We start from the raw sequence: 26,779 nt of genomic DNA on the forward strand, positions 1-26,779 counted from the left end.
ATCTCTCCAGCCCGAAAATGTTTTTATTTATGTGCGTATATATGTGTGTGTGAATGTATGCTGCACGCGTGCACTTCCATAGAGGCCATAAGAAGATCCTGAATGCCTTAGAGCTGCAGTTACATATTACTGTGAACTACTGTGTGGAAACCGGGAACTGAACTCAGGTCCTCTGGAAGAGCAGCGAATGCTCCTAGCCTCACCTCGTTTTCCTTTGCTCTGCACGTTCCTTTTGGAACTTGTGAATGTTGTCGCGAGGGTCCTTTTTCTTTCCTGCATAGTATTCTCTTATGAATGTTTTATATAAAGTATTACTCATTCTCCTCGACTTGTTTGGGTATTTGAGTGATGTCTGGTTTGGGTCTGTGGAGAGTGAGGCTTCAGGGATGGTCTCTCACCCGGCTTCATCCTCCGGAGTGATCTGTTGGCCAACCTCAACTTTATTCAGGGTCTCCACAGTGGGTGTTCTGGCTGTTTTAGCAGAGTTCTCCCTGCTCCACATCTCCCCTCATATCTGGAATCACCTCTAGGTGGAGACTTGACTTTTCTTACAGCATATGTGATTGCCTAGTGGTTGATAAAATGCACATGCGGCCGGGAGAGGGGGGCACTCAGTGGGAGGCTGAGGACCTGAACTCTTTTTCTTCTTCCTCCTCCTCCTCCTCCTCCTCCTCCTCCTCCTCCTCCTCCTCCTCTTCCTCCTCCTCCTCCTCCTCTTCCTCTTCCTCCTCTACCTCCTCCTCCTCCTCCTCCTCTTCCTCCTCCACCTCCTCCTCCTCATCTTCCTCTTCTTCCTCCTCCTCTTCCTCTTCTTCCTCCTCTTCTTCTTCCTCTTTTTCTTTTTCTTTTTTCTTTTTTTCAGAGCTGGGGACCGAACCCAAGGACCTGAACTCTTAAGTGCTGTGGGTTATATATAAGGTCTCCAGCCATACTCCAGTCTGATGGTTCTGGTGGCTTAAGGGGGCCTAGAAGAAGGAAGAGTGTGGCCTGAAGAACAAGGGCAGCAGACATTTCCAGGTTCCGTTTATCCATCTCTCTTCCTTTGCAGCTAGCCACTGCCCCAACCCAGGCATCTCAGTGGGCACAATGCGGACAGGCTCGAGCTTTGACCTTGGAGACAAGGTCAGTTACCGCTGTTCCTCCACGAATCTGGTATTGACCGGCTCTGTAGAGCGGGAGTGTCTGAGCAACGGAGTGTGGAGTGGGTCGGAGCCCATCTGCCGACGTGAGTATCCTCAAGGTACTCCCAGGCCTCCGTGCCCAGCTCTGGTCCCGGCTGACTGTCATTTTCCCACAGAGCCATACTCTTACGACTTCCCTGAGGATGTAGCATCTGCCCTAGGCACCTCCTTCACCCACCTGCTTGGAGCCACCAATCCCATCCAGAAGAGGACAGGTAAGGATCGGAGAAGGGTCCCGGATGGAGCAGGAGAGAGGCAAGATACTCACGTGCTGGGAGGCCAGAGGGCCCTTGGTGGAACACAGGTTGGGGGTGGGCATCTGAAAGCCTTGTTCCTTGTTTGCTTCAGAAAACCTGGGCCGTAAAATCCAAATCCAGCGCTCGGGCCACCTGAACCTCTATCTGCTGCTTGATGCCTCTCAGAGCGTATCGGAAAAAGACTTTAACATCTTCAAGGAGAGCGCCTTCCTCATGGTGGACAGGGTCAGAGACCAAGAGGAACGTGGCTTCTCAGCCCCGTTGACTCTTCTCCCTTGCTCAGAGCCCCAGTCAGTCTTCTTCCTTCTAGAAGTTTCCCCCAGGGCACCAGAACCATGAGTTCAGTGCATAGGATCCTATCTCTGGTCTATAAATGTTTCGGGACACCTACTGTGTAGGAGGCCCTGGGCCGGGTGCCAGGAGACCCCGCACAGGAGCCAAGCTCAGCCGTGTGTTCTCAGCGGATCCTCATCTACCGCTGTGGTCTCCAAAGTCACCGGGATGACCTATGGCGTGTGCCAGAAGAATCTGACACTCCTGTTCAATAACTGTGGTTTTTATCAAGCCAATAATTTCATGTTTCAAGCCAGGTATGGCAGAGGCAGGAGGATTTTAGGAGTTCAAGGCTAGCCTCGGACCGCATGAGGCCAAGGAAGGACTAAAGGACTGAGGAACCTGGGGAAGTGACTCAGTGCGTAAGGCATGCACGGCACAGGCTCAGTTCAGATCTCTGGACTCTGAATTAAATGTCAGAAGCCACGTGGGTGTTTGTGATCCCAGGGCTGTGGGAGCAGCTTCCTTGAGTTCTCATAACACACACACACACACACACACACACACACACACACACACACACACACACACGGGAAGGGGAAGAGAGAAAGGGCCAACAAAAAAACAAAAACAAAATTGTTTTGAAAAAGGTTCTGGGGAACACTGCTCTTCCAGAGGTCCTGAGTTCAAATCCTAGCAACCACATGGTGGCTCACAACCATCTGTAATGGGATCTGATGCCCTCTTCTGGTGTGTCTGAAGACAGCTACAGTGTACTCATATATAATAAATATATCTTTTAAAAAAAACGAAAAAAAGAAAAGAAAGAAAAAGGTTCTGTCTACATAGCCTTGGCTCTCTTGGAACTCTATGTAGACCGGGCTGTTCTCGAACTCAGAGATCTGCCTGCTTTTCCAAAGGGCTGGGATTAAAGGGGTGGGCCACCCCTTATGATATATATATTATATGTATATATAATATATATATCATAAGGCTTCAGCCTTGTCCCAATTTGTATTTTAATTTAATTTTATTTTTTTACTTCTTCACTTTTCATCCCACTCACTGCCCTACACCCAGTTACTTCCTTCCACAGTCCCTTCCCCAACCCTCCTGGCGGGGAGTGGGGGATAGCCAATTTGTATTTTTTTATACAGGTGGTATTCACACCTTTCTTTTTTTCTTTCTTTCTTTTTTTTTTTTCTTTTTTCTGTTTTTCGGAGCTGGGGACCGAACCCAGGGCCGCAAGCGCTCTACCGCTGAGCTAAATCCCCAACCCCTCTTTTTTTTTTTTTTTTTGAGCTTGGGACCGAACCCAGAGCCTTGCGCTTGCTAGGCAAGCGCTCTACCACTGAGCTAAATCCCCAACCCCGCCAATTTGTATTTTAAAGAGGATTTGTATGTGTATTCTGAAGACTGTTTTAGGGCTTAAAATCAAGTAACTTCAGTGCTACCTGCACCTCTCGTCAGGAGTGTGGTTCAGGCTGAAGCCGCAAGGCTCATCACGCCCCTCGCTGAGCTGAAGTGCGGGTGAAATGAGGAGGGGTCTTTAGTCCTTTAGACCTGCTCTTTTTTTGCAGCACCCGCCCCATACCGCTTCTCTTCTGCCCTCCACAGATCTTCAGCTTCGAGATAAAGGTCAGCGTAGCTATCATCACCTTCGCCTCACGGCCCAAAATCATCATGTCCGTCCTGAATGAGAGATCCCAGAATGTGATGGAGGTGATGGACAGTCTAGACTCTGTCTGCTACAAAGGTTTGCCTGTCCCCACACTGGGTGAGGTGGGCAGTAGAGGGTGAAGCAAGCAGCTGTAGAGCGATCCCAGAGGGGAGGATCCTGATGAGGGGCGGGGCCTGAAGGGGAGGGGCTTAAAGAGGGGAGGGGCCTGAGGAGGGGAGGGGCCTGAAGATGTAGCTCAATTGGTAGAGGGTTTGCCTAGCGCATCTGAGGCTCTAGTTTCCACCCACAGCACACCATAATCCTCCCTACCCACCCCCCCACCCCCGCTCCCATGTCCCAGGTCATCCTTGACTATGAACATTGAGGCCAGCCTGGACTACATGAGACCCTTTATCAGGAAGAGAGGGAGTGAGGGAGGGAGAGAGCTCATTCATTTGTTCTTAGGGGCAATGGTAGGATTCCGGTTTCCATCGTTCATAGGTTTCCACAACTCACTGCAAGTCCACGTTCAAATGTACCTGCAGGTCTTAAGTTCCCTGCAGTCCCCTAGCGCAGGCTTCTCGAGGCTCAACAGCGAACCCCCCCCCACTCATTAGCCACCTGCCCGCTGTGTAAAACCTGTCTGGGTGCCAGTGAAGAACTGAAGTCCACAAACTCTTCCAACACTCCATGTTTAAATCTTGGGAACGTGTAGTGGCCTGAGGTGCACGTCTATGCAAGGAGCGTTACCATTTAATTAACTAATTCTTGAGACAGAGTCGTAGTGTGTAGCCCTGGCTGGACCGTAACTTGCTCTGTAGACCAAGTTGACCTCAGACTCACAGAGATCCTCCTGCCTCTGCCTTCTGAGTGCTGAGATCACAGATGGGCTCCCTCCTATCTGGTTCTGCAGTGAACATTCTAAGGTGGAAAAACCAAAATGTTTGAAAAGACATGCAAAATGTCAGAGTTTGTTAGAAACTCAGATAGCTTGCACTTCCAGTGGGCTCTCAGAGAGTTCCCTATTCCCGGGTGGTAGGCAGAGGGTTTTTGTTTTTCAAAGTTGCCTTCAGACACACCAGAAGCGGGTGTCAGATCCCATTACAGATGGTTGTGAGCCGCCATGTGGGTGCTGGGAATTTAACTCAGGACCTCAAGAAGAGCAGAGCAGTCAGTGTTCTTAACCTCTGAGCCATCTCTCCAGCCTGTGTTTTTGTTTTGAGGAGATTTTTCTTCTGGCACATTCCAGATCACGAAAATGCCACTGGCACTAACACTTACGAGGCTCTCAACAGCGTCTACCTCATGATGAATAACCAGATGGATCGCCTCGGCATGGAGACCTCTGCCTGGCAGGAAATCCGCCATGCCATCATCCTGTTGACTGACGGTGGGTGTCTCCCTCTCCTGCTGGAGAGGTTGGCAACAGTGGGCAGAGCGCCGGGATGGGTTCTGAAGTCGGGTGTTTCTGGTTGTCCCTCTGCAGTTGTGAGACTCACTCTCTTAATCTTTGCTTGTTTGTTTTTGAGACAGGGTTTCTCTGCTGAAACTCACTCTGTAGACCAACCCAGCCTCAAACTCAGAGATCCCCCTGCCTCTGCCTCCTGAGTGCTGGGATTAAAGATGTGTGCACTGTGCTCTGTAGCCCAGGCTGACTTTGAACTCATGGTCTTTCTGCTCCAGTATGCTCAGAGGCTGGATTACAAGCATGCGCTCGCTCACGCTCTCTCTCTCTCTCTCTCTCTCTCTCTCTCTCTCTCTCTCTTTCTCTCTCTCTCTCTTTCTTTCTCTCTCTCTCTCTCTCTCACACACACACACACACTGATAAACACACATTCAGTTTCACACATATCCTCACATACGCACACACGCATACACATGCTCACACACATGCACTCACATACATGTACACACACTCACTCACATATACACTTACACACATGCATGCATGCACTTGCACATACTCACATACATACGCTGACATTCACACTCTTTTACCAACATTCACACATACACATACACTTACACTTACACTCACACACACACATACACTTGCACATACACTCACATACTCACACATGCTCACACATACATACACTCACACACGCATATTCACACATACATACACTACACTCACACATTCATACATACACTCACACACATTCACACATACATGCACTCACACTCACACACTCTCTCACACACTCACACACACACACTCACACACGTATTCTGTTCTTTCACAGTCATAGGTATGCACACAGTGCAATGATCTGTGTGGAGTAGCCTGGGGCCTGGGTATTGACAGGTCTGTCACTTCAGTCATTCAGGATTCTTTGTGCTGGAAGCACTTAGAACTCTCTAAGCGTGATTCTGAAGTAGCCGGCTACCTGTTACTCACCGTGGCTGTTGTGCTGCGCTGTGTCACGTTGGAACACTGCAGTATATATACTTAGAAGCTGTGTTGTCGTCCTGGTGCAGGGTCTTCTGACCCTTTTCTGTGTTTTCCTAATTTTTAGCGTGTGTGCAGTGGAGGCAAGCCTCAGTTTCTTTCTTTTTCTCTCTCCCCTCCACCCCACCCAGGGTTGTTTTGATACTATCTCATCCAGTACCCTAGTACCCCCATACTGGCTTTGAACTCCTGACCTCCCCCTCCCACCTATCCTCACCCCTCCCCAGCCCCATATTTCTGTTTCCTACTTAAGTGGAGCTTGGGTTGATGATGGCTTTAATGACAGTGGGGACGGTTGCTTTCTTGCCTTATAGGTTTTTTGGGAGTGGGGGTGGGGAGGTGTTTGTTTTTCAAAACAGTATATGTAGACCAGGCTGGCCTCGAACTCAGAGATCCACCTACCTCTGCCTCCTAAATGCTGGGGGTAAAGGCACACACCACCACCACCGCCAGGCTGCCTTACACAGGTTTTATGAAGTGAACAATTGCGCAGAGTTGTTCTGTGTTTTTAAAATGTCTACTCTTGCCTGGTAACCTTGGAGATGCAGCTGCCCTGGGCGTGGGTGGAAAGGGCCGTCTGGAGTGGCTCTGACTTCCTTGATTTGGTTCAAATGACGTGGACCCTGCAGGGTGCAGCTCTCTCGTTTTTTTTTTTTTTTTTTTTTTGTTTTTTTTGTTTTGTTTTGTTTTTAAAGATTTATTTATTTATTTTGTATATGAGTACACTGTAGCTGTCTTAGACACACAGAAGAGGGCACTGGATCCCATTACAGATGGTTGTGAGCCACCATGTGGTTGCTGGGATTTGAACTCAGGACCTCTGGAAGAGCAGCCAGTGCTCTTAACCACTGAGCCATCTCTCCAGCTCTCTCTCGGTTTTAAAATAAGGGTGGCCACACTTGCTGGGGGTTTCTGGGAGTTAAACAAGGGAAAGCATGGGAAGCCTGCATCCTGATGTGGTGCACACACCTGTAATCCTAGCAGCAGGGGAGGGAAGTGGGGAGGGAGGATGGGGAATTCAAGGACAGCACTGACTACATGGCAAGTTGGAGGGCAGCCTCAATTATAAAAGACCCTGTCTGGTACGATGACACTTGCATTTAATTTCAGCACTGTGGAAGCAGAGAGGCAGATTTCTACCAGTAAAAGGGCAGCCTGGTCTATATACCAAGTCCTAGGCCAGTCAAGGTTACATAGTGAGACCTTGTCTCAAAAACTAAACCTAGGGGGTGGAGAGGTGGCTCAGTGGTTAGAGCACTGACTGCTCTTCCAGAGGTCCTGAGTTCAAATCCCAGCAACCACATGGTGGCTCACAACCATCTGTAATGGGATCCGATGCCCTCTTTTGGTGTGTCTGAAGACAGCAACAGTGTACTTATATATGATAAATAAATAAATAATTATTCTTTTAAAAAACCTAAACCTAAATAAATAGATAAATAAATAAGTAAACAAACCAAATCCTCCTCTTCCCTACGAAGCTCCTGGTCCAATGTCTGGAACACAGAATGTTTCAGTAATTGTATTTTTATTTTATTTTATTTAAAGTACTTTTACATTTATTTAATATATACACATACAGATATTATACATACATGTATACATACATACACACATATACATACACACATATACATACACACATATATACATACATATGAATATACACATATACACATATATACATACATACTAATATATACATACACACATATACACATATATACATACACACATATATACATACATACATACTAATATACACATACACACATATATACATACATACATACGAATGTACACATACACACATATATATACATATATACATACACACATATATACATACATACTAATATACACGTACACACATATATACATACATACATACATATATACATACATACACACATACACACACACATATATGTCAGGAGTCATCTAGTAAAGACAAGGCTAGCAGGTGATTACCTTGGAGGTGACTCACCTTTTTGCCTGGCCTGAGATGGATGAGCTCTGAGAGGCAAGTGCCCATGAGACTCCATCTCAGGATTGCTCCTTGCAGCTGACACCCCTTTCCTGCTGCTATCACATAGCCTAAGGACCCCTGGGCACCAGCCCACCCCATAGAGTAACATAAAGATGAGCTTCCGTGAATGAACACTGTCTAGAGGAGTTAACGATCTAGAGGAATTCCTGATCTGACTCAGATCATCTTAGGAAGAACGTTTTAAGAGCTGGTCTTAGTTGCTTTGCTAAAAAGGAGGTAACAAAGTTAGAATCAAGAATAGGATGTGGGCTGAAGTGGTGGCTCAGCAGTTAAGAGCACTGACTGCTCTTCCAGAGTCCCGAGTTCAATTCCCAGCAACCACATGGTGGCTCACAACCATCTGTAATGGGATCTGATGCCCTCTTCTGGTGGGTGTGTCTGAAGAGAGTGACAGGGTACTCACTCATATAAAATAAATAAAATTAAAAAAAAAAAAGAATAGGATGTTCCCCTCCTCTTAATAGTGAGTAAAGGCTGCATAATAGGGAACACGATGAGCTTTCATAACTGCACGTGAAGAGAAACAGACTTGGTACAGATCTGTGATCAAGGAAAACAATTCATTCTAGGTTAGGTCCAAGGATGAGGCCACAGGCGTGCGCCATGCTAGAGCGAGGCCGTGTGAAACTGTGGCTTTGAACTTATACTGAGCTAACAGAATGGAGCACTGCTTTGAACTTACTGTAGACGTCCTTCTGTAGCTCTCCTTCTGTGTAACATTTCGTCTGTGAGGTACTTTTCTAAACAACTTTTGTCTAAGAAGGTATGAAAAGGCTAGAAAAATCGCTTCTCGGCCTTTTGGCTAAGATCAAGTGTAGAAAAGGCTAGAAAAAAGAAAGTTGTTGGCTTTGTGTGTGTGTGTGTGGGGGGGCTCTCCTACCCATCGATCCGCCATATGTATGTCTGCTGGTTTGTGTGTAGGTGTGCGAGAATACTCACAGAGGTGATGCGACAGGTGGTTGAGCCCGGCCGAGATGTGTATATGAATGTTTATGCCTCTGTGTGCATTGTCTGTGTAAGTGAATCTTTCTTTCCTTTTCTTTTCTCTCTGGTTCACAAAGAGTTACTGAACCTGGCTAAAGAGAGGCCACAGAAGGGAGCATAGCAATAAGTCCTTTACCTAGCCCCGCCCCCCGATATACAGAAAGAGTTAACTACCAGAAATCAGAGGCTTTGTTCTTGGAATGCCAAAGGTTTAAAAAAGGTAAACATTACGAAAGTGAGCTACTTTTTTTTTTTTTTTTTCAGAGCTGGGGACTGAACCCAGGGCCTTGTGCTTGCTAGGCAAGCGCTCTACCACTGAGCTAAATCCCCAACCCCAAGTGAGCTACTTTTACTCCAGCAACTACAACTTCTGCCACCACAGCTGCCAATTCCCCCATTGCTGCCTTCTAGACCTGGAAACCCTATAGATGTTGGGAAGGTCACTAGCGTGTGTGTGTGTGTGTGTGTGTGTGTGTGTGTGTGTGTATACTCTGAAATTACACATCATCACACACACACACCACAGATGTTCAAGCACACACACAGGCACACACACCACAGACGTGAAAGCACACACACACACACAGGCACACACACAGGCACACACACACAGGCACACACACAGGCACACACACACAGGCACACACACACACACAGAGGCACACACACACAGAGGCACACACACACAGAGGCACACACCTATGCACACACTCCAGATTTTCATTATCCACTCATCTCCTGATGGACAAGAATGTTGATTCCAGTTCTTAGCTCTAGAGAATAAAGCAGCAATAACCACTGGGTACTGGGTGCACACACCTCTATGGTAGGGTGTGCAGACGTCTTGGTATATGCCCGGGAATGAATTAGATGAGTCATGTGGTCTTTGTATTTCTAATTTGCCGAGTGATGGTTTCCACAATGGCTCTATTAAATCACAGCCCCCAACAGTGAATAGGGTCCTCTCTGTCCGTGTCCTCCCCATCATCTGTTGTCAGATTTATTGATGATGGACATTCTGACTGGGGTGGGTGCCATCTTGGAGTAGTTTTAATTTGCATTTCCCGGATGAGTAGGGATAGAGAACATGTTTACAAATAGTTATCGGCTGTTTGTGTTTCTTTCTGAAAACTGTCTATCCAGTTAACTTACTGACTGGAAGATTTATTTCTTCAGTATTTAATTTCTCTAATTCACCGTAAACCCGGCATGTGAGCATCTTGTCTGTTGTCTGTCCGATAAGGGCTTTCTCCACTCTGTGAGCACACTGTGTGTGCACTCTGCTGACTGCTTCCTTAGCTGTACAGAAACATTTTGTTCTCTCTCGTGTGTTCGTTTTGTTCTGCCTGCATGTGTGTGTGTGTGTGTGTGTGTGTGTGTGTGTGTGTGTGTGTATTACACGTGAGTCTAGTGACCTTGGAGGTCAGGACAGGGCCTTGGATGTCTTGGGAATGGAGTTCTAGACAGTTGGGAGCCACCATGTAAGTGCTGGGAACTGAACCCAGGTCCTCTGGAAGAGCAACAGGTGCTCTTACCCACCGAGTCACCCCTCCAGCCTGAAGCAGTGCGTTTTGAAATGACCGAGTGTTCTGCATGCTTCCAGGGGTGTGCGGGATTCTGAAGTCAACCCAGACGGATCATTATTTTCCTTCTCTGTTCTAGGAAAGTCCAACATGGGTGGCTCTCCCAAGCCGGCAGTCGACAACATCAGAGAGATCCTGGGCATCAGTCGGAACAGAAACGACTACCTGGGTGAGGCTCTGCCCTGCCCAAGCCCTATCAGTAGGGAATAGGAATGGGACCCTCTGTGACAGGGTTCAATAGGACCTAGCTGTGGCCCTGAGCCCTGAGGGTTTCCCTGTGGTTCTGCGCGATTGTATCACCTCGAAGAGCCGGGTACCAAACTGTCCATGGTCTGTCCCTACGCTGGCTCCATCTCCAGAGGGCTGGGGCTGTGGACCGCTTCTTCCTCTGTGAGAAACAGTCAGCCGTGGGCCTGCCTCACAGGTGGGTAGGGGAGGAAGCTAAGGAAATGTGAGCTGTTGCAGAGATCTGCTCAGTACTGTCTGCCGCCGCCGTCACCATTGCCACCGTCACCATGTCAACAGCACCTCACATTTCAGGAAAACTGCAGGAAGAACTGGCCTGGGTTCCTGGTAGGGACTGTCCCTCTGGTATCCCTTCAGCTGTAGGGCAGCTAGGCGAAGTGTTGGCAGGCAAAGCTGCTGAAGGAACAAATAATTCCTCAGGGTTAGGGTGACCGAAAACCATGCTGACCAATGACCAGGAAACAACTTAAGTTTTTTCTTGGTTTATTTTTGAGACAAGGTCTTGTTCGTAGAGGCCTGGTGGCCGCAGGTGTCCTTGGCTTGTAGGTACAAAACCTCAATCTTCCCCTCTGTGGTCTCCCCAATTTCTGTTCGGTTTCTACAGCGTCCAGCTAGCTACATCTGGGTTCAAATTTCCTATGTATTTAGTGCAGTGTTGGGGACTGAATGTAGGTTTTTTTTTTTTGCTTTGTTTTGTTTTATTTTTTTTTTTTTGTTTTGTCTGCCAGGTAAGTACTCTGCCACTGAGCTATAACCCCAGGCCTCTGTTTACTTTTGTTCTAGACACTTACTTTTGATCTATGTGTATGTGTGTGTCTGTGTGAGTACCTTTGGAGGGTGGAAGAGGATGTCACCTCTCCCCAGAGCTGGACATACAAGCAATGGGTGCCGGAGACTGAACTCTGGTCTTCTGGAAGAGTAGCAAGTGCTCCAGACCACTGAGCATCCCAACCTTCTTTTCTGTTATTTTTGGGATGGGCCCAGGCTGACCTCCAACTCACTAGGTAGCTTAGGCTGATCTTACTGACTCCATCTCCTGAGTGCCAGTAACACAACGTGAAGGACCCTGGTGGTGCACACCTTTAACCCCAGCACTTGGGAGGCAGAGGCAGGCAGGTCTCTGTGAGTTCGAGGCCAGCCTAGTCTACAGAGAGTGAGCCCTACTTCTGATTCAGATCACATCCACAATAGAATTGAACTTGGAAACATTCCTTTGGGAACACACGGTGCTATACACAGGATAGAAACAAGGTAGCCCTTCAGCATTCAAGTGGTGACATGATGTGAAGCCAAGAGGGGGTGGCGTGGGAGGGTACTGGGCATTGTAGGTTCAGAAGACATTGCTGAGGAAGACCTGTGTGGGCATCTGGAGGAGAGCGCCCCAGCCAGAGGTGCAGCTGGAGCTGAGGCCTGAGGAGGGAATCTAGGAGGCTGTGGGGGGCTGGGTGGCAGTAGGAGAGGAAGTGAACGTGTGTGTGTGTGTGTGTGTGTGTGTGTGTGTGTGTATGTGTGTGTGTGTGTGTGTGTGTGTGAAGGAGATGGAGCCCATCTAACTCAGGCCTTTGTCGGCTTTGAGAGTTCAAACACCTGCCTCATGTCTTGGGTGGCCCCTTGAGTCTCAGGCTCTGGTGATTTCCCTCCTGCCTGCCAGACATCTATGCGATTGGGGTGGGTAAGCTGGATGTGGACTGGAAGGAACTGAACGAGCTGGGGTCCAAGAAGGACGGCGAGAGGCACGCCTTCATCTTGCAGGACGCAAAAGCTGTGCAGCAGGTCTTTGAGCACATTCTGGGTGAGTGAGCTTCGTGTCCCCTGCGGGGGACAGCACAGTGGGCACTCAGACGGGTGGGGGGGGGGGCTCACCACGAAGCCTGGATCGGTGGCCCTCACCCCCGTCCCCTCCCATCTGGTCTTCGCCCATAGATGTCTCTAAGCTCACAGACACCATCTGTGGGGTGGGGAACATGTCCGTCAATGCCTCTGACCAGGAGAGGACACCTTGGCAAGTCACCTTTAAGGTATCAGGAAGGAGGGGCAGGGTTCGGGTCACAGAGGTTTAAAAGCAGCCAGGCACGGCAAACCCGGACTGCTGTCTCTTCCCTGCAGCCCAAGAGTAAGGAGACTTGCCAGGGGTCGCTTATCTCTGACCAGTGGGTGCTGACTGCGGCTCACTGCTTCCATGACGCTCAGATGGAGGACCGCCACCTGTGGAGGGTCATCGTGGGTAAGTCAGGGGCTGCAGGGGACCGACCCCTCACCCGCAAGGCCAGAGTCACCACTGTCTCTCCTCAGCCTTTGGTCCGGTCTAACCCACTGCTGTTCTCAGGGGATCCCACCTCTCATCACGGCAAAGAATTCCATGTGGAGGAGGTGTTAGTTGCCCCTGGGTTTAATGTCCACGCAAAGCAGAGCCAGGGCATCTCGGAGTTCTACGCTGATGACATTGCCCTGCTGAAGCTGTCTCAGAGAGTGAAAATGTCCAGCCACGCCAGGTGCGTGGACCTAGGTGGGAGGGTACCCTAGAGAGGGCAGTGCTCTGGAAAGCACCAGAGGGCACAGGGAGGATGGGCCTGTCTGACGCTCGCTCGCCTTTCTCCCAGGCCCATCTGCCTTCCTTGCACAGTGGGGGCCAACATGGCTCTGCGGAGATCCCCAGGTAGTACCTGTAAAGACCATGGTGAGTGCTGGAGGCTTGAGGTCCTTGGTGGGTTGCGCCAGAGCTTGCTTGCGGGGTGCCAGCAGGGGTGGGGGGGGCTGCAGTCCTCGAGCTGGACACATCAGCTCTGGGTAAAGAGACCTGTATCGACATCCCCCTTCTCCCCGACGGCAGAGACAGAACTTCTGTCACAGCAGAAGGTTCCTGCGCATTTCGTAGCTCTGAACGGGAACAGAATGAACATCAACCTCAGGACAGGACCTGAGGTGAGAGCTCAGTGAGGGATGCTGGGATACTCTGGGGGGGGGGGGGCAGCTCCTAGAGTGTCCGGCCCTGTTTGGAGTCGGACCTCGCTGGTCTGCCTAATGTCTCCTGGCACGTCCCCATTCTTCTCTCCTGTGCCCCACGCTGCAGAGGACAAGCTGTATCGAGGCTGTCTCCCAAAACAAGGGCAGCTTCCCCGGCTTGACAAACGTCAGTGAGGTGGTGACAGACCAGTTCCTATGTAGCGGGATGGAGGGAGATGACAGTCCTTGCAAAGGTTAGTCTGGTCCCGGACTTCCAGGGAGAAAGAAGGCTGTGGTGTCCCCGTGGTCAGCACTCACTCTGAATACTAACTAGTGTGCTGTCCTGGACAATGCCGCCCTTTCTTTCCCTGCAGGAGAATCCGGGGGAGCCGTTTTCCTTGAGCGGAGGTACAGGTTTTTCCAGGTGAGAAGCAGGATCTGGAGAGGGGACTCACTGCCAGGATACAAGTGCTTTCTTGCTGGCAGCAGGTGGGAGGCCTTTGAGGGGAACCAGAGAGGTGGAGGCTTGGAGTGGGGCTGCCTTTATCTCCTCATGTTGTCTCTTCCCTCCAGGTGGGCCTGGTGAGTTGGGGTCTTTTTGACCCTTGTCACGGTTCCTCCAACAAAAACTTGCGCAGGAAGCCTCCGCATGGCGTTGTGCCTAGGGACTTCCACATCAGTCTCTTCCGGCTGCAGCCCTGGTTGAGGCAGCACCTGGATGGTGTCCTCGACTTTTTGCCCCTTTAACACGGTCACCGACTCCTTTGCTGGTCTGTCCCTCCTGTCTTCTGCCTCTGAGTGTTCTTGCTCCCGGGTACATAAATCCTGGAACGCAGAGACAAAAGCTAGGAATCCCCAGGGTTGTGCCAGAACCACTGTGCCCTCCCGAGAAGCAAGTGTCTCTCTAGCGTGGACGGCCCGTGCTCCTTTTGCTTTCACACAGAATTTCCCAGTTATGAAATTAATAAAAATCAATGATTTCCACATCCGGTCTGTCTTATGTCTTGGGGGTGGGGAGGCCAGGAAGGTTCCAGGAAGGTCAGAGACCCTGCTGCACAAACAGTGGCTGGACTCTGCCCCATCACACAGCCCGGGGAAAACTGGTCTCTAAGTGGGGGGTGGCGGTGGGGGTGGTCTGGGCTTGTTACTAGGGTCTGGGGGCTAAGAGGGAGCTCTGAAAGGGAAGTTCTGGCCCTTGGTCAGTAAAGGGTGGGGCGCTCGCATAGTTTCTGTTTCCTCAGTTGGCAGCTCAGCAGGGGCCCTCCTTCATGAATGTTCCGGGAAGCAGCGTCTGTGCAGGGTAGGTTGGCCAGGCTGCAGGTGCCAGAGCAGATTGCATAAAAGGTTAGGGGCCGGTGGGAAAGGGGTGTAGCCAGATCCAGCACTGGAGTTTCAGTCTGGACAGCAAGTCAAGTAGCCACCCAGAGTGAACTGGAAAGGGCTTTTGGCCACGGGCTTTCCATGACAATGGAGGGTCCCCAGCTCTGCTTAGTCCTCTTGGTCTTAGGCCTCTCCTCCGGAGGTAAGCAAAGGACACTCCATCCTCTTTTTGTCCTCATCAGCTGTCTTTGGTCTTCTGGGGCCAGGCTTCACCAGCCTTTCTCCTCAGGTGTGAGCGCAACTCCAGTGCTTGAGGCCCGGCCCCAGGTCTCTTGCTCTCTGGAGGGAGTAGAGATCAAAGGCGGCTCCTTCCAACTTCTCCAAGACGGTCAGGCCCTGGAGTACCTGTGTCCCTCTGGCTTCTACCCATACCCTGTGCAGACTCGAACCTGCAAATCCACAGGCTCCTGGAGTGTCCTCCAGACCCGGGACCAAAAGATTGTCAAGAAGGCAGAATGCAGAGGTTGGGGGTTTGGGAGTGTGGCGGTGGGTGGCTGGTCAGAGCTGATGGAGGCTGTTCAGTGCCTGGCAGTCTGACCTGTGGGCCGGCTGAGCGTGGAAACACCTCGGGGGTGGGGGGTGCGTGTACGAAGGCTTTCCTCAGGCAGTGAAAACAATACTGGGAAACAGGGCAAGGGAGTCTGGAGATGTAGATCAGCTGGGAGAGTGCTCGCCTGCCGTGCATAAAGCAATGCTGTGCGAAGCAGGAGCAGGGGTGGCGCCCGCAATCCTAACGCTCAGGACTTGGGGGCAGGAGGGGGACAAATTCAGTCATCTTCAGCTCCATAGCCAGTTTGAAGCCAGCCTGGGTTACATGAGCCCGTGTCTCAGAACAAAACAAAATAATCCCACAACACAAGAGGAGGGGACAGCAGGGTTGAGGGGACTGGGCAGGTACTGTTTCTCAGTGACAGGATTTCTAAGAGCAGGAAGGACCTAGAAACAGCTCTTGGTGACTTTTACCTGTCTCCCCTAAAGCAATACGCTGCCCACGACCACAGGACTTTGAAAATGGGGAGTTCTGGCCCCGGTCCCCCTACTACAACCTGAGTGATCAGATTTCTTTTCAATGCTACGATGGCTACACTCTCCGGGGCTCTGCTAATCGCACCTGCCAAGAGAATGGCCGGTGGGATGGGCAAACAGCAATCTGTGATGATGGAGGTGAGAACCAGGTCACCCCTGATTTTACTCCCTGCTGGAGGGCTTCACCCTGGGAATGCACGAGCACTCAAATTGTCTTCATGTCTCTGCAGCGGGATACTGTCCCAACCCGGGTATTCCTATTGGGACAAGGAAGGTGGGAAGCCAGTACCGTCTTGAAGACACTGTCACTTACCACTGCAGTCGGGGACTTGTCCTACGTGGCTCCCAGCAGCGAAGGTGCCAGGAAGGTGGCTCGTGGAGTGGGACAGAGCCTTCCTGCCAAGGTGACCCTTGACCTGCTTCCTGGGTTGGCTCTTGCCCTGTTGGCTCCACACTAGAAGTCTCTGGTCCTGAAATCCCATCACCCTGTCAGTATGTCCTCAGTACTCCAGACATCTGATCTACTCTGATCATCCCTAGATTCCTTCATGTACGACAGCCCTCAAGAGGTGGCCGAAGCATTTCTATCCTCCCTGACAGAGACCATCGAAGGAGCGGATGCGGAGGATGGGCACAGCCCAGGTTTGAATACAAGGAGGGAGGTTGAGCAGGAAGCTCAGGGAAGGGTGGGTGGCCTGCCAGGTACTGCACATGCCAGAGACTGAGACTCTGCTGGTACCTAGGGGAACAGCAGAAGAGGAAGATTATCCTGGACCCCTCGGGCTCCATGAATATCTACATGGTGCTGGATGGATCCGACAGCATCGGGGCCAGCAACTTCACAGGGGCCAAGCGGTGTCTCGCCAACTTGATTGAGAAGGTAGATCACAGCTTCCATCCCTTTGGAATAAGGGGAGCTTGTGTGGACTCCACTGCTCTTACAAGACTGGTTTCCCGTGTCTCCAGATTCTCTGGGTCCGAGTCCTGTTGTCCTCCAGCCTTCTCCCTGTCTCAGTAGGAGTGCTGACTACCCACCATAGTTTTAACACAATGGCCTCTTGCTCATGCACAGGTGGCGAGTTATGGGGTGAAGCCAAGATACGGTCTAGTGACATATGCCACAGTCCCCAAAGTCTTGGTCAGAGTGTCTGAGGAGAGGAGTAGTGATGCCGACTGGGTCACAGAGAAGCTCAACCAAATCAGTTATGAAGGTCAGAGGTCAGGGAAGGGAAAGCTGGGAGGTGCACCTTGGGGCTGTGGTGGTCAAGAGGCTCAGGGTTCTTCTGGAGAAAGTAGACAGACTACTACTAGTTAGAGGTTGAACGAAAGTGTCCTTGAGCAATAGAGAGTGCTGGGAGAGCCAAGGGCAAGCAGGTGATCACCTAAAAGTTAAATATTGCCTGGACTTGGTGGAACAAGCCTTTAATCCCAACATGCAAAAGGCAGGTGGATCTCTGAGAGTTCAAGGCCAGCATGGTCTACATAGTAAATGTTAAAGAATGTGGGATCTTAGTTGTCATAGACTTCTGAGGGGTAATAGTGGCTTGGAAGATAAGGTCAATAACCTCCCTTTCTCTATAGACCACAAGCTGAAGTCAGGGACCAACACCAAGAAGGCTCTCCAGGCTGTATACAGCATGATGAGCTGGCCAGGGGATGCTCCGCCTGAAGGCTGGAATCGAACCCGCCACGTCATCATCATCATGACTGATGGTAAGGCCTTTCTCCTACCCCACCGTCCTCTCAAGTCCTGCACAAGTGTTTGTCTCCAGCCGGTGTATCTTCCTTGACCCACTTTCACAATCCTCCTGTTTCCACAGGCTTGCACAACATGGGTGGAGACCCTGTCACTGTCATTGAGGACATCCGAGACTTGCTGGATATTGGCAGGGATCGCAAAAATCCCCGGGAGGATTATTTGGGTGAGTGGCTCACTTGGGATCCAGCACCCTCACTCCTCAGGGCCTGGACCCTTACCCTCTCCTCTCCTTCAGATGTCTATGTGTTTGGGGTCGGGCCTCTGGTGGACCCTGTGAACATCAATGCCTTGGCTTCCAAAAAGAACAATGAGCAGCATGTGTTCAAGGTCAAGGACATGGAGGATCTGGAGAACGTCTTCTACAAAATGATCGGTAGGAAAGCTCAGGCTCAAGGGTGTGGAAGGGGAAGCTGCAGGCTGAGGTCGCCAACTCCTCTCACCCTATAGCCCTTAAAACCTGGAAGGCTCACCCCATGCCTATTCTTACTTCTGACATTCACTTCCTGACTTCTCACAATCACAGAACTGATAGCCTACTTTACAGATGTGGAAACTGAGGCCAAGCACAGCAAGCCAGCACCCAGACTGTGGCTAAAAATGCTCAGTCCTCAGATTGCCTGGTCAATCTTTCTCACTACTCCATGGGGGTTCCTCATTTAACACACAAGAGCCCTCTCTCCTGCTTTCCTTCCCTCTTCTGTGCCTCTGCTGTCTACAGACATGAAGGGATCCAACAAAAGTGGCAGCAATGACAAGCCTTCAGTGTTCTTTCCCTGACAGATGAAACCAAATCTCTGGGTCTCTGTGGCATGGTGTGGGAGCATCAGAAAGGCGGTGATTATTACAAGCAACCATGGCAAGCCAAGATCTCAGTCACTGTAAGCTTCCCAGCACTGGGGACTTGGGGAGGTGAGATGTCCACACTAGCTGTAATCCTGGCTGTTCAGGAAGCTGAGGCAGGGTAGATTCATGGCCTGCTTGGGCTACAGTGAGTTCAAGGTCAATCAATTCAAAACTGACTGAAAGTGGGAAAGGAAGCTGGGCATGGGACACATCCGTGCTGGTAACCTGGCATTTGGAAGTGAGCACAGCACTGCCTTGAGTCTCAGGTTAGTCTGGGCTACACAGTAAAGCTGTGTAGATGTAATGAAGAGAAGAAAGCTGGGGCTAGTGTTCACCTAGCTTGTACGAAGCTTGTCTCCAGCGCACACACCAAGGTTAGTCTGCACTGGCTTCCTAGCGTCCTCTGAAAGGACATGAGAACTGTATGGGGGCCGTGGTGTCCGAGTACTTCGTGCTGACAGCAGCGCATTGCTTCACAGTGGAAGATCAGAAACACTCCATCAAGGTCAACGTGGGTAAGACTCTGACCTCCAGGCCCATCCTCAGGAAGCACTGACGTTGACCTGTAGCTCACCCATTCTCAGCATGCCCCTCCCTTAAACCCTGACCAATCAAGGATGGGGAAACAGAATCCAAGAGATAAGATGGGGCCAGAGGAAGTAGGCTGCTCACATAAACATGGTTCCCATTCTCCTTCACTCAGAGGGGAAAAGGCGGGACCTGGAGATTGAAGAGGTCCTGTTCCACCCTAATTACGACATCAATGGGAAAAAGGCAGAAGGAATCTCTGAGTTCTATGACTATGATGTTGCCCTCATCAAGCTCAAGACCAAGCTGAAGTACAGCCAGACTCTCAGGTGAGTGGGGCTGGGTCCCAGAGGAGCTAGGGAAGGTGGGCTGGAGCATAGGACACAACAGGCTGTCTGTGGTCCCTCACTCTACCTGTCTCCATAGGCCCATCTGTCTCCCCTGCACAGAGGGAACCACCCGAGCCTTGCGGCTTCCTCAGACAGCCACCTGCAAACAGCACAGTAAGGCATAGTCTGGGCTAAGACAAGGAGGAGACTCCCGAGACAAAGGGGCAGAGGAGGGAGCTGCAAGTGTAAACTGCTCAGTTCAAGGCCTAGCACCTAAGGGCCCAAGGGACACCTGCTAGATGAGAAGCAAGGGGACAGCTGGCATGGCCCTTTTACTTTTCCAGAGGAAGAGTTGCTCCCTATGAAGGACGTCAAAGCTCTGTTTGTATCCGAGGAAGGGAAGAAGCTGACCCGGAAGGAGGTGTACATCAAGAATGGGGAAAAGGTGATAAGAAGTTTCTGGAGAGGGTCACATAGGCCTCATTCTTTCCTGAGCTAGTTTTGTTTACCACACCTTTGTCGCCTACAGAAAGCCAGTTGTGAGAGAGATGCTACAAAGGCCCAAGGCTATGAGAAGGTCAAAGTTGCCTCTGAGGTGGTCACCCCCAGGTTCCTGTGCACCGGAGGGGTAGATCCCTATGCTGACCCCAACACATGCAAAGGTGAGGTGGCTCTCTGGCTATGTGGCAAGCCCACACAGCCCAGCAGTCTCCCCTACAGCCTCTCTCTTCTACAGGAGACTCCGGGGGCCCTCTCATTGTTCACAAGAGAAGCCGCTTCATTCAAGTGAGTGGTCCCTTTTCCAGTCCATTGGGGAGATGCTCAGGTGTCACAAAAAAGGAAGCTTGATGTGCACGGCTGATAAAGGTGGCAGAACGGGCCCACCTCATCTGTTCTTAACTGGCCAGTGAAAGCCAGGTTATGTGCACCATAGAAGAGAGAGGAGCTGGCTCCCAGTGCACTTCTTTAGGCCAGCTCAGAAGCTTTCTGGGGTTATGAAGTGTCAAGTGACCATGGCCCTTCTTATCTACACAGGTTGGTGTGATCAGCTGGGGAGTAGTGGATGTCTGCAAAGACCCGAGGCGGCAACAGTTGGTGCCCTCCTATGCCCGGGACTTCCACATCAATCTCTTCCAGGTGCTGCCCTGGCTAAAGGAGAAGCTCAAAGACGAGGACTTGGGTTTCTTATAAGGAGCTTCGTGCTGGGAGGGTGAGGGCAGATTAAAGCAGCTACAATACAAATACAAAGTGTGTTCCACATCTTTTTGGGGTAAGGGAGTGGGGTGTGCACTGGTTAACAACACTGACAGCTGCTTTTGAAGGCTCAACTCCAATCCCAAGTGCTCAAAGACTAGAGGCTGACAGAGGTGAAAAGCTTCTACCCCAGGATTTTACTGAGACCAGCTTGGGGGCATATGAGGCACAAGGAATCCAGCTTCATGTCCTAGAAGCCATCCACAAGGTTTCCTATAGATCGTCACTGTACACAATCTGGGTCCTCTTGTCCCGGTGGCAACCCTTGGGGCTGTTCTGGACAGCTAAGGAGGGAGGAAAGTGACAGTTAAGGTCTGAAGCAGTGGCCGCTTCCATTAGACCTGGGGTCCAGAGCCCTGGCCCTGGTCCACCAGGGCTTACTCTGCCCTCTGGTGGCCACAGTCTCACCCTGGCTTAGAAAACCCAGAGAGTTAAACCCTGAGATCTGTGCAAATGAAAAGATCAGAACGCCTGTGGCCTTGCCCGCTGGGCAACGCTGGCTCCTCCTGGTGTCTACTGTGCTTACTTCTTCTCCAGAAAAATCTTGTTTCAGGCAGAATGGGCTCCCCACACTGAGAAATCCCACCCATGGGGACCTCTGTGAACCAGAGTGCTCAGTGTTTCTTTCCTCGTCCTCCTCTCCTGCCCCAGGACTCCCTGTGGGGCTGAGAGGCAGCCTCCTCTTTGGTCTTACATCCTTCTCAGAGCCCAAAGCTTCTGGGGCTGCTCTTGGCCTGGACCCTTCTCACGGTTCCCTTGCCGCAGGCTCCACTGGGCCTAGCAAGCTGGAGGTATGCTCGGCAGACAGCAAGCCCGGCTTCCTAGCGTTTTTGGTTCTCTAAACCCACCACGGGTCACTTTTATTTCTCCAAAATCCCATCTCTGATGGGTCCAGATGCAACAGAACTGATCTACACCTCCATGCCTGGCTTCCACCTGAGGTCCAGACCCACAGTACCAGGTCCAGACAGTGCTCCAGCTCAGAGGACACACTGGCTCCTACTTTCCTGTCTGTGACGCTCACTACTGGGGGACCCTGGTTTTTGGTTTTTTTTTTTTTTTTTTTTTTTTTTCTTTTCGGAGCTGGGGACCGAACCCAGGGCCTTGCGGTTGCTAGGCAAGCGCTCTACCACTGAGATAAATCCCCAGCCCCTTAAATGGCTTTTCAAAACAAGATTTCTCTGTGCAACCCTGGCTGTCCTGAACTGAAAAGGGAACCTTTTAACGCTGTTCTCCTTCCCTCACCTGACAGATACCCTGGCAATTCTCCATCCTCTGCCTATGTGAAGACCCTGACCTTTGGCACTTTAGGCCACTCAAAGCTGTAGAGGGAACAGGAAAAGCTGTACTGCAGGAGGGGGAGGGAGGGCCTCATCCTTACCAAGGGAGCCCCAGACAGATTTGCCAGTAGCAGCGTCCAGCATGGGCTGTTTTCGGGCTATGTTGACTTTGAGCTGCACAGATTCCACCTGGGTCCCATTGAGCTGTGGGACAAGAGGGGAGGGGACAGAGGATGGGTATTACATGGAGCCAGTTGCTGCCACCCTGGGAGGAGACCAAACAGGCATGTGAGGATGCAGGTTTTCTTGGTCAGGAGGAAAGTTTCCTCTAGGAGCAGGCATTGTTAGGAAGAAGCAGGAGGATGACAGGAGGGTGGGAGGAGCGGTCTGAGAAGTCCCAACCTCAGCAACAGCCTGATCTGCTGACTCCATCTTCTCGTAGGTGACGAAGGCACAGCTGGGTGAGAGAAGGCAGAGTCAGGGGGCTCCATGGGGCTCCACGGACCCAGTGACCCCCATGCTGCACACCAAGCGGCTCCTTCCCAGGATGCTCAATCCTTACTTTCTGGGTGGGTCCATGGAGAGGTCGATGATATTTCCAAAGGGAGAGAAGGCCCCTCGGAGGAGGGTGGGCGTCATGTCCTCTCCATACACATACAGAGTGTTCCCCTTTCGAGGGGCCCTCCGTTCGGGGAATGAGTCTGACCCTGTGGGTTAGGAACCATAGTCATTACCGAGTCCACATCACCTTCTACTTAGCGTGACCCACCTAAACCCTGGCCAAGACCACTCACTACGGAAAGGGCCCTCTCGGTCTCGCTCCCGGTCCCTGTCTCTGTCCCGCTCTTTGTCTCTGTCCCGGTCCCGGTCTCTGTCTTTGTCTTTGTCCCGTTCTCTGTCTCGATCCCGGTCTCTGTCTCGTTCTTTGTCCCGGTCCCTATCTCGGCTCCGATCATGACTTCTGTCCCGGCTGCGGCTTCGGGGAGGGGAGGCTGAGGATCGGGCACCGCTGTGTTCTTCATAGCTCCAGTCAAAACCTCGAGGTGGGCCTTCACCAGCCCCAGGGGCCTCTGCTTCTTCTCCATCTTGTCCCAGTTCCCGAAGCCGATCACTAGAAGACACAAAGCTGGGGAGAGGAAGATTACGGTGAGGATCAAAGGGGACTCCACCTTCCTCCAGACCTTTCGTAGTCAACCATGTCTCTGCAGCTGGCCCCTTCCACTCTAGCCCTGAACTTTCCAGTCACGCTGGCCTTTGGCCCCATACCAAACGATGCTCTCTAACCTTTCATACAGAGATTTCCTTTGGGGCCGTCTGGATGGCTGGGGGAAAAGAAAGGACAGAGAACAATTAAAATAACTCCCAGGCACCGGAGTGGGTGCACAATATGTGGGTCTCTTGCCCCCGATCCCAGCCCCACAGAAACCATTACCTCCTGTAGGTCCTCGTCAGCAGACATGCTCCTCTGGAACGGCTGGAAGGTGGGGACAGGCCCCTTCTCTGGGTCCTGGAAAGTGGTAGACACCCATGTTATTGTGGACCAGGAGAACTCTTCCCCCTCTCCTCGGCTTCTCTGTTAGACTTCTTATGGTGATGTGCTGGTCTTTTTGATTGATATGTTTTTTTGTTTTTGTTTTTTTTTTGTTTTTTGTTTTTTGAGGTAAAGCTTTTCTGTGTAGCCCTGGCTATCCTGAACTTGCTCTGTAGACCAGGCTATCCTTGAAGTTAGAGCTCTCGGACTGTCTGGTCCAGGCGCTGGTATTAAAGGCGTGCGCCACCATGTCTACTGATGTGCTGATTTTTGAGGAAGAGGCTTGGTCTACTCAAACCTCCCTTCAATCCAAGAAGCACAAATATGGAAAAGAGACGAAGGCATCACCCAGGTTTCTCTGTAATAGTCAGAAACCTAGGGCTCCAGTGGGCTGTGGTGGCAAACACTACTTTTTTTTCAAGGCCTAGGCCAGAGCATCAGTTGAGCTCATGAGTACAGTCAGACCCTGTCTTGAGGAGCAAGAAGGACTAGAAGTAGAGAAACACCCTAAACCTCAGGACAAGCACAGCTTGCTCCTATGTGAACATGCATGATTTCTCCCACTGACCCCCTTCCGGCTGACGCCAGGACGCCCCAGACAATCTTCCTGTGCGCTCACCTTTAACTTCCCTTCCAGGGTCCGAGAACGTTTGAAGCCTGAGTTCTTAGTTTCAGCCTTGATGGCACTGATAGCTCCTGACTTCACCAGCTGTTTGGCCTGTTCTGTTGCTGTGGCAGTATCCACCACAGGCTGCTCTGACAGTGCTGAGGAGAGAGGGAGGGGGAGGGGACAGAGGCATTAGGCTGGCTGTGGAGGGAGGCCCTGTGCTGCTGCCCCCTGGACTCTGTCTCTATCACTTACAGCGCTTGACACCGCCCTGGCTCGCTGTACCACTGCTGCTTTGCTTCTTCAGAGCCAGCAACGCCTTTTTCTGGAAAGGAGAGAGGTCGGTGAGAAGAGAGGTCTGTCATCCAAGGCACTGGTCTCTTAGGTACGTGATCCCAGGGCCTGTGCCTGTGGCATCCTGGGCCTGGAGTGGTTCGTCCTGCCTTCACGTAATCACAAAGCCCACAGTACTTAATCTAACCAAACCATGGTGTTCAAAGGCTTTCCAGTCTCCCATTTTGGGAACTGAAAACCAAAAACAACTAAGCCATATCACATAAGCTGCAAATAAGCCCTGAATGCCATCCTTGGGGGTTTTATCCACCCATCTCCCATCTTCTGCATATTTAATGAGGCCACACAGAATCAAAACACATAGTTCCCACCTATAAGAAACTCAGAATCCATGGGGTTGGGGATTTAGCTCAGTGGTAGAGCACTTGCCTAGCAAGCGCAAGGCCCTGGGTTCGGTCCTCAGCTCCGGAAAAAAAAGGGGGAAAAAAAAAAAAAAAAAAAAAAAAAAAAGAAAGAAACTCAGAATCCAGGGAACGTAACGGCTAGACTGACAGCCAAGAATAATCAAAGGCACTAATCACTCACGGCTGAGTACAAGCAACACTTTCAGATGGTTAAGTGACTACTAAACTGAGACCTGGTAGGACTGCCCAACAGACAGAAAAGATACTTCAGACAACGAAATCAGGGTGGTGAAAATGCAGAGGAGGCCTTGGAAGGCATGTTTTAAGAGAAAATGATTCTGTCGCTTTTGAGACAGATACTTCTTGAGCTGATACTTCAGGGCTCTGTTCTATACACAATGTGAAACCTCCGAAGTGCTTTCAACCGATCAGGCGAGCCCCCAAAACAGCAAAGCAAAACCCTGTTTGGAGGCGTTGGTATGAGAAATCACTGGGAGGTTTCACCAGTGAGGCTGAGGACACCTATAGTTCCATTTCCTGAGAGAAGCTGACGGAGGAAGATCACAAGAGCTCAGGAGTGGGAAAAAAACACCCAACCTGGTAACATACTGAGATCCCGCTGGGGTGTGGGGGTGGGGGACACAGTGGAAGAGAGAGGAAGGAAGAAACCATTGACAGACTTGACAGATGTTTTGCTGTGTAAATAGTACAGAAGCCAGTGTGGAGGCAGAACTAGTCCAGGCTACCCAAGGCCACATATTTTCAATCCAGCCTGGGCTAAGTGTGAGACCCTGCCTGAGGCAGGGGTTGGGTGGGGTGGGGTATCAGAGGTGAAATTTTAAGGCCTATTAAGTGTGGTTGGTCCTATCTAAAAGCACAGGAAGATGGCATAACGGCATCCGATGGTGGTTCACAAGGCTCTGGATGGAACCGGTAATCCAAATGTAACACTCTCCAGCGCTTGGGTGGTTCTAAAGCCACAGGAAGGATAATTCCACAGGGGATGACCAGAAAAGAGGGAGGGTTCAAACCAAGACTGCACTCCACTGAGAGGTCCGCTTTGGGTAAGAGGCAGAACCCCCATGCCTCACACTCACCCCAGGTGTCCTCAGGGTCTGGAGAAGCTGGGCCACCATGCTCTACTCCCTTACCTTTTTCTTGAGTTTGTTGAATTTCTTCTGTAGTGCCTCTTCCTCTTCACTCAGCCCCGGAGGTATCACCAACATGTTGGCTCCTGGTTCAAGGGCAGAACCCAAGACATCATTCTCTACTGTCACCATTCAAAATTCACACGTCGTCCAACTTGCGTCCATCATGAATGCACCCCAACCTCCAGGCCCGCCTCCTCCAGCCTCTGGCCTTTTCCTAACCCCTTGTTTCTCCGAGGCTGCTTGTCCAGCCTCCTGTTCATTGTAATCAACCGGCATTCCCGCCTATGTCCAAGGTCCAGACACTAGAGCCTCGGGGTACCTCAGCCCGGAGAAGGAAAAGCACTCCCTGCGACGCCAAGGCGATGGCTCCCGACCCCCATGCCCAATGGGGTTAGGTCAGCCAACCTCGGGGTCCGGTGGGCAGAGAAGGCGGCCGGGCCCGCGCAGCGCTATCTGGGCAACCAGAGGAGGAGGAAGAAGAACCAGGGGCCGCGCGGGGAAGGCGCGAAGGATGTGAGACGAAGCCCTCACCTGAGGGGGCGGCGCCCGGGCCCGCGGTCTCCGGCGCCGCCGCGCGGGCTGCTGCGCGCGGGCTCGCGGCGATGACGTAAGGGGGCGGGACACGCGGTAACCAAGGCGGCGAGGCGCAGCGACTTCCGCCCGGCCTTGCCCGGCTCCGAGTCCGGCTTCGGCGCCGCGCTCGCCCACGCTCCCGGCGGGGAGTGGTGGAGGAGGGGGCGTGTCGGAAGTCATTTCAACTTCCG

At 51.3% G+C, this 26,779-nt stretch overlaps 3 protein-coding genes across 7 annotated transcripts in view; 2 read left to right on the forward strand and 1 right to left on the reverse strand.

Annotated features, from left to right (window-relative positions):
* Positions 1 to 14,615, forward strand: part of C2 (complement C2) — a 30,397-nt gene extending 15,782 nt beyond the window's left edge. For both annotated transcript variants that reach the window (NM_001428631.2, NM_172222.3), the window contains 15 exon segments: positions 1,049 to 1,225; positions 1,298 to 1,396; positions 1,530 to 1,663; positions 3,329 to 3,467; positions 4,621 to 4,761; positions 10,520 to 10,609; positions 12,338 to 12,478; positions 12,610 to 12,704; positions 12,793 to 12,910; positions 13,013 to 13,178; positions 13,287 to 13,363; positions 13,517 to 13,608; positions 13,757 to 13,883; positions 14,004 to 14,053; positions 14,203 to 14,615. In NM_001428631.2, the coding sequence (NP_001415560.2) occupies positions 1,049 to 1,225; positions 1,298 to 1,396; positions 1,530 to 1,663; positions 3,329 to 3,467; positions 4,621 to 4,761; positions 10,520 to 10,609; positions 12,338 to 12,478; positions 12,610 to 12,704; positions 12,793 to 12,910; positions 13,013 to 13,178; positions 13,287 to 13,363; positions 13,517 to 13,608; positions 13,757 to 13,883; positions 14,004 to 14,053; positions 14,203 to 14,376 (1,820 nt within the window). In that variant the 3' untranslated portion in view covers positions 14,377 to 14,615.
* A 264-nt stretch (positions 14,616 to 14,879) lies between these two features.
* Positions 14,880 to 20,742, forward strand: Cfb (complement factor B). Of its 3 annotated transcripts, NM_212466.3 has the most exon segments (18): positions 14,880 to 15,151; positions 15,239 to 15,472; positions 15,988 to 16,173; positions 16,266 to 16,439; positions 16,576 to 16,677; positions 16,779 to 16,915; positions 17,108 to 17,246; positions 17,617 to 17,748; positions 17,856 to 17,957; positions 18,030 to 18,167; positions 18,575 to 18,672; positions 19,035 to 19,152; positions 19,341 to 19,494; positions 19,592 to 19,668; positions 19,839 to 19,939; positions 20,024 to 20,156; positions 20,231 to 20,280; positions 20,530 to 20,742. In NM_212466.3, coding segments are annotated over 18 exon segments (2,292 nt in total). In that variant the 5' UTR covers positions 14,880 to 15,090; the 3' UTR covers positions 20,686 to 20,742.
* A 122-nt stretch (positions 20,743 to 20,864) lies between these two features.
* Nelfe (negative elongation factor complex member E) lies at positions 20,865 to 26,615 on the reverse strand. 2 transcript variants are annotated; one of them, NM_001165901.1, is made up of 11 exons: positions 26,547 to 26,615; positions 26,016 to 26,098; positions 24,422 to 24,491; positions 24,179 to 24,324; positions 23,461 to 23,535; positions 23,313 to 23,350; positions 22,823 to 23,154; positions 22,591 to 22,735; positions 22,431 to 22,485; positions 22,130 to 22,232; positions 20,865 to 21,032 (listed from the first exon to the last, which is right to left on the reverse strand). In NM_001165901.1, exons 2-11 carry the CDS (start codon positions 26,088 to 26,090, stop codon positions 20,962 to 20,964), a joined length of 1,110 nt encoding a protein of 369 aa, NP_001159373.1. In that variant the 5' UTR covers positions 26,091 to 26,098; positions 26,547 to 26,615; the 3' UTR covers positions 20,865 to 20,961. The 2 variants fall into 2 exon arrangements, with proteins under 2 accessions (NP_001159373.1, NP_997713.1); NM_212548.2 differs by lacking the exon at positions 26,547 to 26,615 and adding an exon at positions 26,421 to 26,521.
* Between the last annotated feature and the right edge of the window lie 164 nt (positions 26,616 to 26,779).

Source organism: Rattus norvegicus, chromosome 20 (genome assembly GCF_021556685.1).
Source record: "Rattus norvegicus strain SHRSP/BbbUtx chromosome 20, alternate assembly SHRSP_T2T, whole genome shotgun sequence".
NCBI lineage: Eukaryota > Metazoa > Chordata > Mammalia > Rodentia > Muridae > Rattus > Rattus norvegicus.